This window comes from Mus caroli, unplaced genomic scaffold (assembly GCF_978045245.1).
Source record: "Mus caroli unplaced genomic scaffold, Mus_caroli_1 scaffold_14, whole genome shotgun sequence".
NCBI lineage: Eukaryota > Metazoa > Chordata > Mammalia > Rodentia > Muridae > Mus > Mus caroli.
Window position 1 is genome coordinate 74,780,744 of NW_028227269.1, and position 20,168 is coordinate 74,800,911.

General features: G+C 46.1%; 1 protein-coding gene across 1 annotated transcript in view; it reads left to right on the forward strand.

Moving 5' to 3' along the window:
• The window catches only part of Mthfd1 (methylenetetrahydrofolate dehydrogenase, cyclohydrolase and formyltetrahydrofolate synthetase 1), a 64,478-nt gene that overhangs the window by 30,851 nt on the left and 13,459 nt on the right, over nucleotides 1–20,168 (forward strand). The window contains exons 9-21 of the mRNA XM_021178764.3: nucleotides 1,875–2,002; nucleotides 2,420–2,517; nucleotides 2,685–2,858; nucleotides 3,800–3,936; nucleotides 6,219–6,265; nucleotides 6,967–7,074; nucleotides 7,213–7,287; nucleotides 11,198–11,300; nucleotides 14,157–14,233; nucleotides 15,033–15,173; nucleotides 16,740–16,808; nucleotides 17,423–17,534; nucleotides 17,632–17,771. Of these exons, the coding sequence (XP_021034423.1) occupies nucleotides 1,875–2,002; nucleotides 2,420–2,517; nucleotides 2,685–2,858; nucleotides 3,800–3,936; nucleotides 6,219–6,265; nucleotides 6,967–7,074; nucleotides 7,213–7,287; nucleotides 11,198–11,300; nucleotides 14,157–14,233; nucleotides 15,033–15,173; nucleotides 16,740–16,808; nucleotides 17,423–17,534; nucleotides 17,632–17,771 (1,409 nt within the window). The remainder of the gene's footprint in view (nucleotides 1–1,874; nucleotides 2,003–2,419; nucleotides 2,518–2,684; nucleotides 2,859–3,799; nucleotides 3,937–6,218; nucleotides 6,266–6,966; nucleotides 7,075–7,212; nucleotides 7,288–11,197; nucleotides 11,301–14,156; nucleotides 14,234–15,032; nucleotides 15,174–16,739; nucleotides 16,809–17,422; nucleotides 17,535–17,631; nucleotides 17,772–20,168) is intronic.

Below are 20,168 nucleotides of genomic sequence, written 5' to 3' on the forward strand. Positions count from 1 at the left end.
TTTATCCTTGTGTGGCTCACACGATGAATCACCTTACAGATTAAGAATGGATTAATGCATACATTTTCCCAGTTTTTACATTTTGATTTGTATTGTTGGGGAGTCAAACTCAGGACTTTGAACATTCTGGGCAAACACGAGTGGCTGGAGCTGGTGACTGGCTTTCCGGGTTGGCTAGTAAAGATACTTGGAGAAGTGCCAGTGCTTTATTTAACAGGGCAGATTCCTCACCTCACCACCTCCACTCACAACCTAAGAGTTTCTGTACTGCCTCTATAGGTAGCAGCCTCCAAACTGAATTTCAGAGCCAGTCTCAAGCCAAACTTGAGTTTTATGTTTGGAAATTTCCATTGACAGGGAAAGTGTGGAGCTAGGAAGGAATAACCATGCTGTTACGTGGCCACTGTCCTCCCGACCACACAGTAGTGGGGAGGTTCTTGTCCCCTCTTCAGCAGGGAATTAAGTCAACCCTCATAGTGTTTGGTCAGTGTGTATGTGTACTGGGCATGTGCAGAAGTCAGGATAACTTTTTGGAATCGGTTCTTGCCTCCCTCTGCCTTGGTGAGATAGTTTCCTTTCCACCATCCTATATTCCCCCAGATTAGCTGGCCCACTAGTTTTCTGGTGATTTTTCTTGTCAACCCCTCAGCCTGGGAATGTTGGACTTACAGGTGCATCCAGCTCCTAACGTGGGGCTCTAAACCATCCTTTATCCCTCCTCCTGCATCCCTAAAAGGCTTTGGGAAGGACTAGAATCTTTCTTGCCATGGTGTGCTGCTTTAGCCTTTCAATACCTAAATTATTGTGAGCAGTTAGGCCTTTGCATTTTTGGACCACAAGTCAGTGCCAAACCTCGAACTGTGAAGGACAGTGATAGTGAACAGGCTCATCCTAGAGACGGAAGCTTCTTGTTTTGGGGTTGTTTTATTTTTTTATTTTTTTGGCTACATCAAAAACCTTCCTCTCCCAGCATAGCAACATGCCTGAAGAGAACTGGAAGTATGCCTAAGATTCTACCAGATCCTCCCCGGGAACTTTAATGCTTCGAGGTCTAGGCCTGTCCCTCAGCGTCTCCCGGAAGTGCACCAGAGCAGGGTGTAGGATGTTCTCTGTGTGAGCGGCGGTGCATCTCTGAGTTTGTTCCCTTGAATAACTGTTCTTCACTGGAGAGATTTGTGCTTCTGGTCCTTTTAAGGGAAGTGTAATTATATTCTTTGCCTTGAGCAAGCATTTAAGAAACTGCTCAGTATTTGGAATGGGATGTTGAATTGTTCCTCCGGCTCCTGCCTGGAGCTCTGTAACTGCTGACAGTTGCTGTAGAAACGTATCTGGCAGCTGTGACATAGTTGGAGCTTTGTGTACCTAAAAAAAAAAAAATTCCTTTGTAGGCCTTGGCAAATTAACATTTGAAAAGGTCGTACATTTTAAGAATAAGAAGCATATTTTATTATTTATCACTAGAGGGACTATAAAAGGATTCTCTGGAATCTGAAAAGCCCCCCTTTTAAAAAGTATTTATTTATTCTTAAATTATTTTAATTTTCTGTTCTTGCCACTTAGACATCTCCTGAGGTTTTTCAGATAATGTAATTTTCTCCCTAGAAGATGGGGACCACCTGCCAGCTATCTAGCACTGGGGATTGGAATAGAATCCAGGGCCCGTCTCGTGCTGGACCAGTGCTCTACCACAGAACTGCACCCCGGGCATGTCCAGTAGCTTTAATTAAATAGACACTCAAGCCTCATGGGACTAATACCCTCTGCAGACGGGGAGCCAAGCTTATAATCAGTCACTACGTCACTGTGCCTCTGAGACTCTATGATTACGTCACTGTGCCTCTGAGACTCTGATTTCTCTCCCTTTCCTGATCCAGATGATACAAAACCAAATGGAAGGAAAGTCGTGGGTGATGTGGCCTACGATGAGGCCAAGGAGAGGGCGAGCTTCATCACGCCTGTCCCTGGTGGCGTGGGGCCCATGACCGTGGCAATGCTGATGCAGGTATGGCCCAGAAAGTTCTGGATTATTCTAGAGACTTTCCTACCCAAAGACACCACTAAGACCCACTCAGAAATTAGGCTGGGATAAGAGTCTGTTGGAGGAAAGATGGGGGAGAGAACAAACAATGGCATCCCTCACATTGATAGAGGAGGTGGCGCCCTTAAGTCCTTTGGGGTCTAGAACTGAAGTACAAACACGCTGGCTGGCTGTACACCTGCTGGTGTGGGTGAGACAAAGACCTCGGAGCTCGGTGCCTTTCTCCCTTCTAGCTGAGGTGTTTACACGGAGGGTGGGGGTGGGGTGTTGGGGTTGTGGATGGATTTCGTTGGTCTGAACTGTGGTGACCTGGGGCTCAGACCTGCTGTGTGGAGTTAAACTATTCACTGCTTCTCTCTCTGTCCCTCTCCCTTTGCCCAGAGCACAGTAGAGAGCGCACAGCGCTTCCTACAGAAATTTAAGCCAGGGAAGTGGACAATTCAGTATAACAAGCTGAACCTCAAGACACCTGTCCCAAGGTAGGCGTGAAGTGTTGTTGGTTAGAAGGTTGTGGCTGGTCAGGGTTAACTGCTGGGTACCATGGGTCCACGTGTGCGTCGTTGATTGGGGGGAAGAGCCTGTTACTAGTGTGGGGTTAATTAAATATGGTGACTAAAGAGTGACACCCATCCTTGTGTTTTTAAAGTGACATTGCTATATCACGATCTTGCAAACCAAAGCTCATCGGGAACCTGGCCCGAGAAATCGGGCTGCTCACAGAAGAAGTGGAATTGTACGGAGAAACGAAGGCTAAAGTCTTGCTGTCAGCATTAGATCGCCTGAAGCTTCAGCCAGATGGGAAATATGTCGTGGTGACTGGGTATGTGCATTCTGTGGCCAGTGGGCTTCACATTCAGCCATCCATTGTCACCAGTGAGGCATTTGCGCATGTGTGGGAGAGCCGTCAGCTTGGTCTCTTTGTTTGTTGTTTTAAGGTTTTATTTTTGTTTTAAATTATGTTCAGGAGAGCATGTATAAGTGTGGGTGCCCACAGACTCCTAAAGAGGTGATTGGTTCCAGGGGATCTGGTGGCCTCATGTGGCTTCTTAGGGCATCAGGCATGCATGTGGTACACATACATGCATGCAGGTAAAACACTCATATACATAAAATAAAAACAAATAAATACATCTTTTTTTAAAGTGGGGGACGGGGCTGGAGAGATGGCTTGATGATTAAGAGCCTAGGCTGCTTTTCCTGGAGGACCAGGGTTTGAATCCCAGCACCCACAGCTGTCTGTAACTGCAGCCCTGAGGGGTCTGATGCCCTCTTCTGGCCTCCTCAGGCACTGCATGTTGTGGACATGTAGGAAAAAAAAATGTCAATTTTTTTGGAAAAAAACCTTAAAATCATGGGACATCAGGGTCAAGGGTCAGTTATATGTCTTGTGAGTAGAGCTAACCTTCTTTACAGTTGTATTTATTATTATTTACTATTGTATATGTAAATGATGTCTGCATGCAGGGGTGCAAGTGTGGAGGTGGGGGGACAGTTTTGTAGAGCTGGTAGAGATGCCACCTCTCTATGAATTCTGGATGAAACTCAGGGGAAGGCTGTACCTGGGGCTATGATCGTGAGCTTAGATGGCTTGTTAGGCACATGGGTGCTGGGACGAGAACTCAGTCCTCTCGAAGAACAGCAAGTGCCCTTGACCACTGAGCCATCTTGCCAGCCCCTTGTTCTTACTATTTAGATTATTATTAGACTGTGCAGTGACTTGGGTGACATTAATTTTATTGTTTCTTTCTCTCTTCTTTGAAGAATTACTCCAACACCGCTGGGAGAAGGGAAGAGTACCACCACGATCGGGCTGGTGCAGGCCCTCGGCGCCCACTTGCGACAGAACGTTTTTGCGTGTGTGCGACAGCCTTCGCAGGGCCCCACCTTTGGGATAAAAGGTGCTGTGGGCAGAGGCGCCTGCCTTCCCCTGCCTTTCCTTTAGTCTTCCCAGACTGAATCTTTACCCAGGAGGCCTTGGCTGGCTTAGATAGCTGAAATGTTTGCTTCATTTTGTTTCAGACATTTGTACTGTGGTGCATTTGAGAAAGGCTTTCGTTGTTACCCCAGGTCTATCATTTTGACATATGCAGAGAATCTCAGGATGTGTAAAATGGAGTTCAAAGGGCTTTTATTTGACCCCAGTATCCACTCCACTGTCTGTCTTAGTAACAGCAAAGGAAATCCTAGCTGCTGGTCCAGGCTTACACTGAAATGGTCCAGCCACACCGATGTCTCCCTGTCTCATTTAGTGAATGCTTTCTGCTAGGTACCGTGCTAAGCACTTTGTGTTTTCGTCATTCTCTCCTCCCATGAGATGTCATCACCGTTTATGATAGCAACAGTGGGACTTTACTGGTGATTTGGTTAAGGCTCCATCACACAGTTAGTTAGTCAGTTAGTTAGTTAGTTGGTTAGTTGGCTGTGGGTGAGTGAGTGAGTGAGTGAGTGAGTGACTTAGTTCACGCCACAGCCTATGTGTGGAGGTCAGAGCACCACCTCCTAAGTTTATTCTCTCTTTCCATCATATGGATCCTAGAGACTTGGCTGTCAGGCGTGGCAGTGTGTGTCTTTACCCCATTAACTCTCACGAGCCACTAGTGCAGTGGTCTCAACCCATGGGTCCCGACCCCCTTAGGGTCACATATCAGATATTTACATTATGATTCATAAGTAGCAAAATTGTGCAGCTAAAAGAATTTTATGACTGTGGGTCACCGCAACAAGGAGGACTGTATGAAAGGGTCCCAGCACTGGGAAAGTGGCGAGCCACGGTGGCTCCTGCCTCACGCCCATTTCGTCCTCTGCACACCACACTTGAGTAGGCGAGGACACTGGATCGCCGTGTTTAACCTCGCCGCTTCGGCCACTGTGCTGCTCTTTTTGGTTCCTTCATGTTATTTATTGGCATTGTGTATTTATTTTGCACGCATTGGTTGAGATTAAATTAAGGCCATCACACGTGCTGGGCATACACAGCCCCTGAGCTACACACACACACACGCAGACATGCTTCTGCTGTTGTCTTAGCTTCCACTGCGCATCTTCAGTGTACATGGTGCTGTGCCACATAATGGCTCCTTGCACACTTGTGCGTTGTGCACCCCAGACCACCCCATGCCCTCCCTCCTCTTTCCTCCTCCCCCTCCCATTGCTCCTCTCTGTTTTCCTAGACAGCGTTGCTTCTACTTTCAAAACATACTCTTTTAATTGAAACTGGTTTTATTAATTATACTATGTTCTTAGAGGCGGCTTTTCCTTTTGCTGGCTGACAAGGGATCATCTGCCGCTTGTTCCAGTAGTTAATGTTCTCAGCAGGCACACCTCTTCGCTCCTGCCAGCTCTGACTTGCTCTGTCTGTTAGTTTTCTTTTGTCTTTGAGACAAGGTCTTCCCAGGTATTTCAGGCTGCCCTGGAACACACTGTGTAGCCCAGGTTGACCTGTTTGCTGTCTTCCTACCTCCCGAGTGCTGGAATGGTGTGTATGTGCCGCTGTGCCCCGCCTTGGAGCTTGTTGTAATAACCCCCCTTTTGACTCTGGAAGCCTTGTCCCTTATTCCAACTCGAGAACCCAGTGTTCTCTTTCCTCATATTGAATTTTCCTCCTTGCGTTGTCTTCCTCACAAAAATGAAACCTGTTCTTTCGGGCTGATATTTACGGCATCCTTACAGCATCCTGGACATCTTGACCGGCCTCTTGTTGACCACATGGGCTACAGCACCCTCGAGGCTCAGCTGTTTTCTGATAGCTATCTTATGTTCTAGAAGAGCTGGTGTCTCTGTTCGGTGTGTACCTTCGAGATTCCTTTTCTGGAAGCTAGAGTAGCTTCTCGAGTAGGAAGTTACACGGGCTTGCCTTTATGTAGCTGTCATCTGGGTTTCTAACATGTTAGGAATCACGGGGAACCTGCTTCTAAAGATAATGAGTAGGTATGTATGTGTGTGTGCATGTTTCTGTCATTTGCACTCCGATTTCAATTGAGAGCCTATTCAGCGTGAACGTGATCAAGTGTTTCAGTGCGGTAAAGGAAATTAGAAAACACCTGCTCACATCTGTCCAAGTGACGGAGAGAGTAAACAAACAATTTGCTTAGTAGAGATGAAAATGGGTTTGTTGGTCTTTGGGTTCCAATTCACAGAGAAGCAAGTTAACCTGAGTTCCAGCTGTTGCTCTGTCCCCTAGGTGGCGCTGCAGGAGGCGGCTATTCCCAGGTCATTCCTATGGAAGAGGTAAAACAGCTCAGGGTTTGACTGAACCCTACCCTGTGTGATAGATTTTCCTATCCAGAGATGAGATTTAAAAAAAGAGAGTGAGAGAGAATGATTAGTGGGCACTCCACTTGTTTCTTGGCAGGAGCAATATATTAAAAAAAAACTTTATTTGTAGACTTGAGTGTAGACTTGAGACAACAGCTTGGACTCAGGCACAACCTTTCAGTGGGGATAGTCATTTTGAACAAGCAAACACATGCTGCCACATGGTCTCCAGAAGCATCAGGGGCTTGGGGATTCAGGAGCAGTGTGGGGACCCAGAGGGGAACAACTGTCTGTGCTCCTGTGCAGCCTCTGACCTTGGCAGAAGGTTGGGAGTGAGGGGGGGGGGGGTGCTCTGCTCTCTGCACACTTATATGGAAAACTGCTAATTCCTTCGCTGGGGGTTGTTTCAAGGGTCAGATAGCTGGGCATTATTTCTTCTTCAGTATTCACTGTGTAGATCAGTCTGGCCTTGAACTGGTAGCAGTCCTCCTTCAGCCTCCTGAGAGCGTCAAGCATTTGCTTGGCATATAGAAGCCCACTCGTGAGCCTGTCCAAGAGCAGTACTTCAGCCAGCACCCACTGGTGTTAGTGTGGAGACTGTGTTGGTTGTGGGAGGCTGCAGGTTGGAAAAGGCAGAGCTGCTAGAGACTGCTATGGCTTCTGCTCTTTTGTAGTTTAACCTCCACCTCACTGGTGACATCCACGCCATCACCGCTGCTAACAACCTCGTGGCTGCTGCCATTGATGCTCGGATATTTCATGAGCTGACCCAGACAGACAAGGTAGAATGCAGAGGGCGTGGCGGGGGGCGGGGGGGGGGCAGGGGCGGGTGCCTGAATTAGTATTGGTCTCTTGGGTGCTGATGCAAGTGCCATGACAGTAGGACCTCATCTACAGCTCTTTTCTTCTCTTTCTTTAAGGCTCTCTTTAATCGTCTGGTACCTTCAGTGAACGGAGTAAGAAAGTTCTCTGACATCCAAATCCGCAGGCTACGGGTAAGCTTTTGCCTACTAGATAGATGATACCATAAGAAATTTAATTAAAGATAACAAGGATTGAAGGCAGGGGTTTCCCTCATGTCTTTATAAATTATAGTGATTGATCAAATAGTAGATAGAGCTGAAAATTAGTCCTCAGCTAAGAAGAGCGAGGGCGCAGCTTTTTAATGTGAAGATTGAGGGCGGCATGGTGGAGATGTGCAGCTTCTAGGGTCCCTGGCCTCCCCAGCCCTGGGATCTTGAGGACATGTTCTTTGTGGGCCACCTCTTGGTTCAGTCTTCTATGAGACGAGCTTAATAATGCTTGCCCTACATAGATAAAGGACTCTCAGAGTATTAGTAACTTCTGTGTTTTATTTGAATTTCTATATTTATATCCATGTAAAAAATATTTATGTGTATTAACTGTAGGCACGTGTGGGTCGCAGTACTATGTAGAGATTAGAGGACAGCTTTTGGGAGTCAGTCCTTAATTTCCAATTTGTGGTGGCAGGGTCTCTCTGGTTTCTGCTGCTATGTAGAATATCATTCTCTGGTCTCTTTCCATCTTGCATAGGAGTGCCGGGTTTATGGATGTGTACCCCACAACTGGCTTTACCTAGGTTTGAGGAATTGATCTCAGGTCATTGGACTTTTGAAGCAAGTAGATTTACATTCTGAATAATCTACCCAGACCTCTATAGTCAGCAAGCACATGTTTTCACCACATACCCTAATAATTCCTGTCTTCGATTTTTTTTTACATAAAAAATGAAAATTGGCATTCACACAAAAACCTGTGCATACATGTTTTAATGACTCTATTAATAATCTCCCCAAAGTGAGAGAAGTCTTCAGTGTTCTTCAATGGATGAATGGTTAAACAAATTGCCGTGCATCTGTGCAATTAAAAGAAATGAGCGGCTGAAAGGCACAGCAACTTGGTTGACTCTCAGAGGCATTATGTCTAATCAAAGAAGCCAGTGTCCAAAAAAAAAAAGGTCACAGGCTGTGCTTCCATTTCTGTGGTATCTTCAGGGAGACAGGACATCAGACTAGTCTGTGCCAAGAGTCGTGGATCAAGGGACGCTGTAACTATAAAGGAATAGCAGGGGGATATTCCTGTGTAATTCTGTTGAAGTAAGGAAATCGTTTATATGTGCTTATATATGCACATAATAAGCACTCGCTGAAATGGTGTGTGCTGCTTATCAACAGTTCTGTTCAGTTATTTTTAATTCTTTGCAACTTATCTTTTCCTGTGGTATTCAGGAGTGCACCCAGGCCCTCGTGCTTACTAAGCTCCTACTGAGCTGCATCCCCAAACCCTGAAGCTCTGTGGGAGTTTTGTTTTGATAATTTATTTAATGTGTGTGTGTGTGTGTGTGTTTTACACCGCCTTGTGCCCTTGGAGGCCAGAAAAGAGCATCTGGTCCCCTGGAACTGGAGATACAGATATTTGTGAGCTGCCATATGGGTGCTGGAACCTGAACCTGAACCTGGATCCTCCGCAAGAACAGCAAGAGTTTTTAACCCCCAGGCCTTCTATCCTGCCCTGAGAAACTCTGTATTTTGATGCTGCAAGAGTAGCCATGGAGGTTCCTTTACCCAAATGTGTTGTTCACATGTTGCTCTACTTACAACTCTGTTGATAATTTTTGCATCTGGGTTTTTGTTGGTGGTTTTTGTTGCCCGCTGAGAACACACTAGCTAGCTTCCGAGCAGCTTGATATTCCTTAGCTTGTCCTTTCACGCCTCCCCCGAAGCCTGTGCTTCGAGTGTGACCCCATCATGACAGAGCTATAGTCTGAGGTGTGCTGGGTACCATGGGAGGAGCAGGTGACCTGGTACTAAAGGGGCCTCTTGTCAGTAGGGAGAGGGGGCAGTTCACTCAAGGAAATTAGGTCAAGAGATGTTTCTGGGTGCTGCAGTTCCCCTTACAGGGATTAAATTAGGGCCCAGGTTCCTATGCCTCTCTCCCAGGCACTCTCCTGCGTACTTACTGCTTCCTTAGTGGTGGTGGTGGTGGTGGTGGTGGTGGTGGTAGTGGTGTAGGTGTCTGTGTGTTTGAGATGGAGTCTCACTGTATAGCCCTGGCTGTTCTGCAACTCTCATGAAGACCAGGCTGACCTCAACGTCACAGAGAGCCACCTGCCTCATTGTCCTGGAACTGAAGGTGTGTGCCATCATGCCCAGGACAGAGAGTTTTCATCGTCTGCCCCACGGGCTCAGAAGTGGGCGACTGCCTAGTTACTCTTTCTTCCTGTTGCTATGATTAAAAAAAAAACAAACAGACAAAAGCAATTGAAGAGAGAAGGCTCGATTTTGGCTCACTGTAGGTAATCACAGCCCATCGTGGTGGAGGAGTCCCAGCAGGAGCATAAGGCAGCGGGTCACGTGTATCCTCAGTGGAGACGCAGAGAGAGAATGTGTTTGCTCAGCTCACTTTCTCATTTTGTACAATGCAGAGTCACAACTCAAAGCATATCACCTCCAGTGGATGTGTGGTCTTCTCACCTTGATAAACGTAGCCATGATGAGTTCCCCGTGGGCATGCCCAGGGAATGTAACCATGATGAGTTCCCCGTGGGCATGCCCAGGGAATGTAATCATGATGAAGTCCCCGAGGGCATGCCCAGGGACCTATCTTCAAGGTGGTTCTAGACCTCATCACATTGACAGTTGAGATTGACCCTCACCTCCGACAGCAGGTAGTTAGCAGGGCAACTGAGCCGTTTGTGGGTTTCTTTGAAGAGTGTGGAATTCTAGGCTCATGGTCTCATGCAGTGGTGGCGCACACCTTTCATCCCAACTCTCCGAAGGCAGAGGCAGGGGGATTTCTGAGTTGGAGGCCAGCCTGGTCTACAGAGTGAGTTCCAGGACAGCCAGGACTACACAGAGAAACCCTGTCTCAAAGGAGAGGAAGGAAGGAAGGAAGGAAGGAAGGAAGGAAGGAAGGAAGGAAGGAAGGAAGGAAGGAAAGAAAGGGTCTTGCTGGGGCTCTTGACTCCTGTCTGCTGAAGATGAGGAGGGGACTGTTTGATAAGCATTTTCCATTTCGAGAAGTGACCCTTACAGGCACTAAATAAAATTTAAAAGACCCTTTTTTATGTCTTTTTAGAACAGTAAGAAGCCAGGGAAAGTATTGAGCCATAGAAAAGCGTGTAAAAGAGTTTAAATTGATTTTTTTTTTCATTGATTGCTGCTCAATTTTGCCTTTCCTAAAATTTGACTTCAGTTGGGTTTCTTGGGTTTCTCAGTCTGGTTTTTAAAGCTGTGCATATTCTTTTCCATTTCAATATATTTAGTGAATCCAGAAATGCATTGTGGTGATTCTTGGTTGGGGCTGTTTTTGGCTGGGTTGAGGGAAGTCTCTGGAGCTCAGTTACAGAGCAGACATACCGAGTGGGACAGGAAACAACCTCCAGGCTTAGCCAGGGGCTCAGGTCACAGTTTTCCCTTCTAGATTTAAGACACTGCCATTCCAAGGGTTCCATTCCATTCCACAGGCTTGATTCAATCATAGTCCTTATTTCCCTATCTCAATATAAGGTCAATTAAAAAAAAGTATGCTTCTCTGTTTTGACTTTTTGGGGGTGTGGTGGGGGATTATATTAATTTACAGTTCAAAGAACAGTCCATCTTAGTGGGGAAGTTGAAGCAGCAGGGGCTTGAAGCAACTGGTAGCTGACACATCTATAATCAGGAAACAGAGGAATGGGTGGATGGATGAATACTCTTGTTTTAGTTTTGGTTTTGGGTTTGGTTTTGGTTTGATTTGGTTTGGTTGAGACAGGCTGTATAGCCCTGGCCGTCTTGAAATACACTGTGTAGACCAGACTGCCTCAAACTCAGAGATCTTGTCTTCCTCTGCCTCCTGAGGGCTGGCTCTTGTCTTATTTTATGTTTTCATTTCCTTTCTTTTCAGAGGCTAGGCATTGAGAAGACCGACCCCACCACGCTGACAGATGACGAGATAAACAGATTTGCAAGGCTGGATATTGATCCAGAAACCATAACGTGGCAGAGAGGTGTGTACCCAGCCCAGGCTGCGCGCCCCCTGTACTTTGGTAACCCCACATCCCTCCCTCCTCCAGGAGGCTCCTGGGTCAGGATACTTGAGAAGTATCCAGAATGGTCATATCCTTTGCTTGGCTTGTCAGCCTTAGCTGCAATGTAGATGTCCCTTTGTGAGGTTGGTTGAATGTCTATTCAGTGTTGATTGAAATGAGGATTTCAGGGAAGTTCATGCATAATAAACCAAAAATAACATTTCTTAAGTTTCAATTTTATGCAGAAAGTTTGGGTGTCATGAAGTGGGAAAATGATGTCTAATCACTTGAATCATGTGTGCATTTTATTCTGAGAACACTCTGGCACTGGTGACTTGGTTTTTCCTGGATCTCTTTATCCTACTAATCTTTCTCCCGTTTATTAACTCCTCCTGTAACACTTGCCAGCCTTCAGCCTTTAGATGTTTGCCTGACTTCAGGGCCATATGCTGTTTTGCTCTGTGTACAATTAGCATAGCTTTGGATTTTATTTTCTGTCCACCTCCTTTGTATCACAGCAGAGAGGGAATTTCCATCAAACCATGCAGAATGCACCAGAAGGCCAACTTACCAACTCTTTCCTTGTCTTTATTGGCACAGCGACTGTTAATGCTCAGTTCATTTGGAGTTTTTGGTGTTTGTTTTGATCATGTAGCCCAGGCTGGTTTGGGGTTCTCTATGTAGCCAAGGCTGACTTCCTGCTTCCACCTCTCAAATGCTGAATTACAGTTGTGGACCACCAATACACCATTCTTTAAAAAAAAATTTTCTTTTAGATTTTTATTTTTTATGTGTATGAGTACGTTCATCTATGTCTATTTAACATGTGTATTTAGTGTCTACAGAAACTAGAAGAGGGCATCAGATGCCCTGGAACTGGAATTAGACAGTTGTGAGTTACCATGTGGCTGCTGGGAATTGAACCTGGGTCCTCTGGAAGAGCAGCCAGTGCTATTAACCAGTGAGCCACCTCTCCAGTCCCCATTTTAATTTCTTAAATGTATTTATTTATTTATTTATTTAATGGGTGTTTTCCTGCACACATGTATGAGTGCCATATCCAAGCCTGGTGCCCAAGGAGACTGGGCGAGCATGGGATCCCTGGAACTGGAGTTACTCTGAATGGTTGTGAGCTGCCGTGTGGCTGCTAGAAACTGAACCCTGGTCTTCTGCAAGAGCAATGAGTGCTCTCAGCCACGGAGCCATCTCTCCAGACCCTGCTGCAGTATTTTTAGAAGAAGGAAGCTCACCATCTATCTGTTAGGAGAATTTAACCCATTGTCTAATCATTTCCTTTGGTGTGTATCTGTGTGTGTGTGGGGGGGGGGGGCTCAGGTGTAGAGTGCATCTTACTGTGTAGTCTACACTGACCTTGAACTCCTCAGCATTGCATGAAGTACCACATCTGGCTGCTATTCCTTTCCTGGTGTTGGTTGGTTTGCTACAAATGAAACAGTAAGGGAGGCCAGAAGCTCTGTGTGCATCATCCTCCCTGAGTCTCAGCCAGCTTGAAAAGTCATCGTTTTACACAACTAGATAACAAGCAGTGGTGTGATGATGTTTTTCTAGGTCTTCAACTTCACCTCTGTTCCTCAGTGCAGTGGGGGGTCAGTTTCTCTAGATAGAGCTGAAAGTTCCATCCCTCCAGTCTCTTGTCCTTGCCGGTGACCATGCCACTCCTGGGGTACTTCACCTCCTTAACATTCCAAGGGCTCTGGGAGCCTGGTTCTGTGAACCTACAGCAAAGATGAGATATGTCTTTTTGGATTCTATACATAGGGGAAGAAAAAGCGGGAGTCCACTAAACAGTGAGGGGTATGGAGCCCTGGGGAGCGAGGTTTGGCGGCTGGTGGTTGGCATGTCCAGGTTAACTGAGGTTATACTAGTGAGCATATAGTCTGTCATCACCAGAGAATGTGCTAAGGAGAGGCCAGGCCTGAGAGCTAGAGTGCTTCGCAGGCATCTGCACTTGGTCTGAGTTGGTGGCTCTTGTGTGGGGTGTATGGTCAGCGAGTCGCCCACAGAACGATCCACACCTCAGCTTTTTCATAAACTGGGTCACTCTGTGTTTCTCTGCTAATATAGAATGTGCTTTGAAGTCGAGTCCAGATTTCATAATTGTTTGGATTCTTTAGAAGGAACGAAGCTTATCCACTCACTCTGCATTCCTTTTGCTTTAAGTGCCATCTCTCTGCATTCCTGGCCTGTTGGCCGTGTCTCTTACACCGTTGTCTAGCTTTGTAGACCATTTCTGAAATCAAGTATTAATAAACTATCGTTAGACTAGATTTGTTGTTTTACAGCTCTGTTGCTAAAGCAGACGTGGTAATGCACACCTTCAATCTCAACATTCAGGAGGTTAGGGATAGGGGGATCTCTGTAAATTTGAGGCCAGTATGGTCTACATAGTAAGTTCCAGGGCTGCCAGAGCTTCATAATAGAGATCTTGTCTCTGAAAGAACAACAACAACAACAACAACACACACACACACACACACACATACTCATGTGCATGCACACATACTAAACTCTGTTCCTCCCTTTAGCTTTATGGACCCTACATCTCTATGGAATTACTTATTTTGAGATGGGGTCATGCTCCCTAGCCCAGCAAAGCCATAAATTTGTTATTCTCCTGCCTCAGCTCTCAGAGTACTGGTGTCCCAGATGTGTGCTATCTACCCTAGTGTCTCTCCTTCCTCCCTCCCTCCCTCCCTCCCTCCCTCCCTCCCTCCCTCCCTCCCTTTACTATACCTTACCACTGAACTATATCCCCATTCCTTTATTCATGTACCTTTTCTTAAGCACTGTTCCTGCCCTCCCTTTCCGCCGTAGTGTTGGACACCAACGATAGATTCCTGAGGAAGATCACAATTGGACAGTCTCCAACAGAGAAAGGCCACACACGCACGGTAACTGTTCATCTCCAGTAATTGCTCCATGGGAACTAGCTCTCGCTGCCTCCAGCCTCCTCCATCGCCTCCCCAACGACCACACCGGCAGGTGTTGTTCTGCCTTCTCCCTTTTAAAATGGAAGTGAGTAGGTGTGGCACGGAGCGCTCCTGACAGCTTGTGCAATAAATCCATGTGTCACCTGTGTGGTTTTCCCCAGCATTCTCTCCTGGAGGTGGAGAACCCCGAGTGAATATTCTTGCATATAAATTAATTAAAATTGTTTCTCTTCTGTGGCCATTTGACTGTATAGATCCTCAGTGTAAGAGTACCTGTTTTGTCCCCTTTGTGTTAGGAAAACTAACCAATATTCCAAGCTGCTTTCTCAGAGATAAAATGATGGCTCACTGGCCATGCTACAGCTTTTTATCTTTAAGGGTGGTCTTATGCAACTCAGACTGGCCTCAAACTTATTTTTATATAGCTGAGGGTGACTTTGAACTCTGCTCCTCCATGAGCTGGGATTATAAGCGTGTATGACTTCACCTGTTATCTGAGGTGCTGGGGATCAGGTGCCCAGGGCTTTGTGCATGCTGGACAAGTGCTCTGCCCCAATGCTACAATCCCTAGAACACTGACTTTTTTAAAAAAATGATTACTCAAGGCCTCTGAACAATTATAAATTTCTCAACTGTTGGAAGATTACTTAGTTATTTCTAATCCATCCTTGTTAGCTATTTGTCTGAGCCAAAAGAGATGCCTCTGATATTCCTCCTTCTGGTTTGACACAAAGGGTCTTCTTTATCTCTCTGCCCACAGGCCCAGTTTGATATCTCTGTGGCCAGTGAGATCATGGCAGTCCTGGCCCTCACGAGTTCTCTGGAAGACATGAGAGAGAGACTGGGCAGAATGGTGGTGGCGTCCAGTAAGAAAGGGGAGCCTATCAGTTGCGAAGACCTGGTGAGTGACAGGCAGGGTCTAGCATCCCGGGGTCTTTCAGTGACTGTTAAAAGCAGAGATTATGCTCTACTCAAATGATGCAATAAACTGATTAACTGATTGCAAAAGTTATGAAATTTATATTTTTAGACGTTCTTCATAGCGAATGATGGTAGTGGTGTTGAACTCTTGTGACAGGCCACAAGTGCCAGGTGACTTGAATGATGCTTTCTTCCTGCAAGTGTCTTCCTGAGCGAACCCTGACTACAGATCATGTGACCACCTAGAGTTCCCCCCCCCCCCCCCCAAGTGTTTGCCTCCCCATGACACTTGGTTTGGAAGGACTCAATGGCCAGTTTGGCCAATAGTCTGCTAGCTGAGTCTCTTTCTCTTTTGCTTGTTTGGTGTTTTGTTGTTGTTGTTTCTTTAGACAGGGTCTCTCTATGTCTGGCTGTCCTATGTATATATGTATATCTGGCTATGTATACTAGGCTGGCCTGAATGTCACAGAGTTCCACTCTGCCTCCCAAGTACTGAAATTAAAAGTATCTGCCACTATGCTCATGTAGCCCAGGCTATCCCCAAATCAATAGCAATCTAGTTTAGCCCCACCCACCCCCGAGTTCTGAGAATATAATGATGGTTCTCGACCTTCCTAATGCTACAGCCCTTTGATACAGTTGCTTTCATTGTGGTGACCCCCAACCATAAAATGAGTTTTGTTGCTATTTTATAACTGTAATTTTGTTACTGTTATGAATCATATTTTTTAGAGATTGAGGTTCGCCAAGGGGTCATAACGTTCAGGTTGAGAACTAACAGATCATAAGCATGTGTCACCTCACCTGCTTTAGATCAAAAATGTAAAGGACTCTTTGTATCAACACATACCAGTAGAGCTGGCGTGATGGCAGACAAATTTTTAAAAAGGGAGGAAAATATTAACTTTGTTTTCACTGTTAATATATGTTTTAAATTTTAACACCCAGACCTTAAATTTAGAACCGCATTAATGTTGAACATAAATGAGAACCGTTGCTCGATCTCGCTTGGTGTTCACCACTGGTTTTGTTTAGCGACGATATAGAAGAAGCCTTAAAAGTAGGAGCTGGATTTGGGGGTTGAAATTAGACTTCTGGCTAGTATTCTGGCTTCCGCTTTGGGAAACATACATTGATTTTGATTTATACACCATTTCTGCTCAGATACCAAAGTTATAAATAACTCATTGCTGTTGGAAGTACCGTATCTACTCTGAACTGGTCTAAATGGATTCCCCCCCACCCCCCACCCTCAGCCAGCGGCAGAGCTTGATTGAGGCGCTTGTTTCTGGCGCCACGTGCTTTTTCAGAAAATTGTATGCAAAAGCCGTTTTCATTCTGCTTCCTTTCCCTGCTAAGATAACCGGTGGCTTCCTAGTACAGCAAGGAAAAATAAGAAATAGAGATGAATGGCTGAGATTAGGTGTAAGCACTAATTGCTTCAAGATGGTTACAATGAATGAGAAGCCCCGGAGTGCTGAATTTTGGTTTCAGGAGATTGGATTTCTGCTAGCACGAGTTGATGCTTCATGGGCTTGTCTTGCAGGGCGTGAGTGGGGCGCTGACGGTGCTGATGAAGGATGCAATCAAGCCCAACCTCATGCAGACCTTAGAGGTGAGCTGGCTAACTCCTGGGTCCAGAGTTCACGTCCTCTATTCCGAGCCAAGAGATTACAACGCAGCCTTTCCTTGCAGAATCAGACACCTCTTTTAAAAGATTCTCCAAAGTCAGTTTGTCATGGGAGCATTGTGTGTGCCACAGCATGCATGTAGAAGTTGTCCTCCAGAGGACAACTTCGTGGAGTCAGGTTTTCTCCTGGCACTTTTACTTGGGCTTTGGAATTTGAACTCAGGTCTCTAAGCTTGCAAGGCAATCGCCTTTATCCAGTGAGCCATCTTGCCATCCCATAGAAACCTTTTCTACTGTTCATATCTTTCCTTACTTTCCTTCTTACTGTAGCTGAGGTGAGGGGGTGTAGCTGAAATAAAATAGATGCCTTTGGGGCTGGAGATGTAGGTCAGTGGCTGAGAATTTACTTGGCATGCAAAAGGCCCTGGATTTGATTCCTGGCACTGCCGTGGAAAAGGGGTGGTAATTTTTGGAGATTTTTCTCCCAGAAGTCTTCTCCCCCCCACCCCCAAATTCCAGCTAAATCCTAGCCCTTTGGCTCCTGTGGCTTCATTATGAAGCCAGGTTGGCATTTGCTCATGATGTCATGGTCTCCACAGGGCACGCCAGTGTTTGTCCATGCCGGGCCTTTCGCCAACATTGCACACGGGAATTCCTCCATCATTGCAGACCGGATTGCACTCAAGCTGGTCGGCCCTGAGGGCTTCGTAGGTGAGTTCTCCTGCATCCTCAGTGGGCGGCCATGATGAGTTTATCTTACATCACAGAGTGGCCCTGGTGATTTTACAGTTGCTCGTCTCCCTTGCAGTGACGGAAGCTGGATTCGGAGCGGACATAGGAATGGAAAAGTTCTTCAACATCAAGTGCCGGTATTCTGGTCTCCAGCCACACGTGGTGGTTCTGGTTGCCACTGTCAGGGCCCTTAAGATGCACGGGGGTGGCCCCACGGTGAGGACCAGGGACTGGGAGAATGGCTATTGGGAACCTTCCGGGTGCTTGAAGGAAATTTCATGACGTGTCTCTGGGTCTGCCTGCATTCCACTGCTCTTATTTATCCTCATGCTGGGTAGGGTGCCAAAAGCCAGGGGGTGGCCATACACAGGCTATGTCACCTTCAGGCACAGGTCCTCTTGCAGCATTTTGAGGAAACCCAAACTGGGGTTTCCTCAAAATGTCTTTTTTCCTCAAACTGTTTCCTCAAACTGTCTTTTTTTTTTTTTTTTTTTTTTAAAGATTTATTTATTTATTATATGTAAGTACACTGTAGCTGTCTTCAGACACTCCAGAAGAGGGCGCCAGATCTCGTTACAGATGGTTGTGAGCCACCATGTGGTTGCTGGGAATTGAACTCTGGACCTTCGGAAGAGCAGTCGGGTGCTCTTACCCACTGAGCCATCTCACCAGCCCCCCCAAACTGTCTTTATGACTGCCTATCTAACCCCCTCCATGGGCTTGTGCTTGGCCCTATTGATATTTTAAAAAAAAAAAACAGTGTCAACCAGTTATTTATAAATCCAAATCCAATTTTCCTTCTTAATATTGATGCTGGCAGCCAGCCAGCCAAGCACTGAGCTGAAAAGCAGAATTCAGCTTGTGAGTAGCAGTGCTGGCTGACAGGGTTCTGAGAGCCTGCAGTAGGTCGATGTGGCTGCCGGAGGCCATGAAGGAGAATGACAGGACCTCTGGCTGGTATGGGCAAAGGGTGGGCTTGCCCAGAATCAGCTCCAGCCTGCACTTGGTGTATTCTCCTGAACTCCTGTTGCTTAGAAATTACACTTAAGTATTTTCCCATCTCTTCTCTTTTTGTTTATTTGTTTGCTTGCTTGCCTTTTGAGACAGGGTTTCTCTGTGTAGCCCTGGCTGTCCTAGAATTCACTCTGTAGACCAGGCTCACTCTCACCCTCCCCCTCCTCCTTCTCCTCCTCCTCCTCCTCCCTCTGCCTCCTGAGTGCTGGGATTAAATGTAGCAGCACACCTGGCTTCACATCTTTTCTTCATGTAAAGTTTCTTATACTGTTTATTTTAGTATTAAATTTCTGTTCCTTAGGCATTGGTATTATAACTTAGGGAACAAGACCTCCCTTGTCTACAGAATAGAATCTATTTCTTGATGCAGTGGCATACATTTGTTCTTATATAGCAATTCTCAAGTGTTTTGGATTTTTTTTTCTTTGTTTTCAGGAGGGGGGGGGCTGTCTTAGTTTGGGTTCTATTGCTGTGAAGAGAGAGATACCGTGACCACAGCAGCTCTCATAAAGGAAAACCGTTAATTGGGGCTGGCTTAGTTTCTGAGGTTTAGTCTGTTATCACCGTGGGTGAGACTCAGTGGCATGCAGAGAGACATGGTGCTGGAGAAGGAGCCGAGAGTCCTACTTCCTGATCCACAGGCAGCAGAAGGAGACTGTGTGCCACACTAGGTGTAGTAGCTTGAGCCTGAATGACCTCAAAGCCCACCTCCACAGTGTCACACTTCCTCCAACAAGGCCACATCTCCTAATCGTGCCACACCCATGGTCAAGCATTTAAACACATTAGTCTGTGAAGGCTTGTACCTATTCGAACTACCAGGGTTATGCTGGGGAGTGAAGCCACAGCTTTGCATATGTCTGACAACATTTTACAACCAGGCCTTTACAGCCTCTTTGTACACTTAAAAATTATTGAAGGCCTAAGAAAAAAACTTTTATTTATATGCATTATAGCTATTAATATTTAATATATTTGAAATTGGAACTGAGTTACATGTTGACATAAAAAGCACTTTAAATGAAAAGCTATTATGTTTTCTGAGACAAAATATAGGCACTGTCCACTCTTCCGTCTCTTCTGTGTCTGGTTCACTAGAAATGGTAGGTTCTCTTTGGAGAGATTGTAGTCCACTCAGTGAGAAAGTGAAGGCTCCTTTAGGGAAATAGTTTTGGCCTTGGGCCCCCTGGAAGGCTTGGGCCCCCTGAGTGCACCGTGAAGGCACTTTCCTAACCCCCGCCACGACCTCTGGCAGCCCTTAGCCGAGTTGCCCCTGACTAGACTTTGCCAACCTAGGACACCCCTTTCTGTGAGGAATGCTGTGTTCTTCTGATCCTACCCAGCATTCCTGTCTCAGATAGACTTCAGTCAGCATCCTCACACGGTGGCGTAAGCAAGGGCAGCTAAGCGAGAAGCCCACAAAGCCTTAAACTCCCCCAAAACACTGAACCCTTGGGGGAAGGGGGTTTTTTGTTTTTTTTTTTTTAAAAACTCTTGAGTGTGAACTGTATAGGAGACAATATTATGTTGCAAAGTCAAAAGGTTGGACCTGCCAGCGAGTCTGAGCCCCTACCCTGGCAGTCTTGAAAGGAGGCTTTG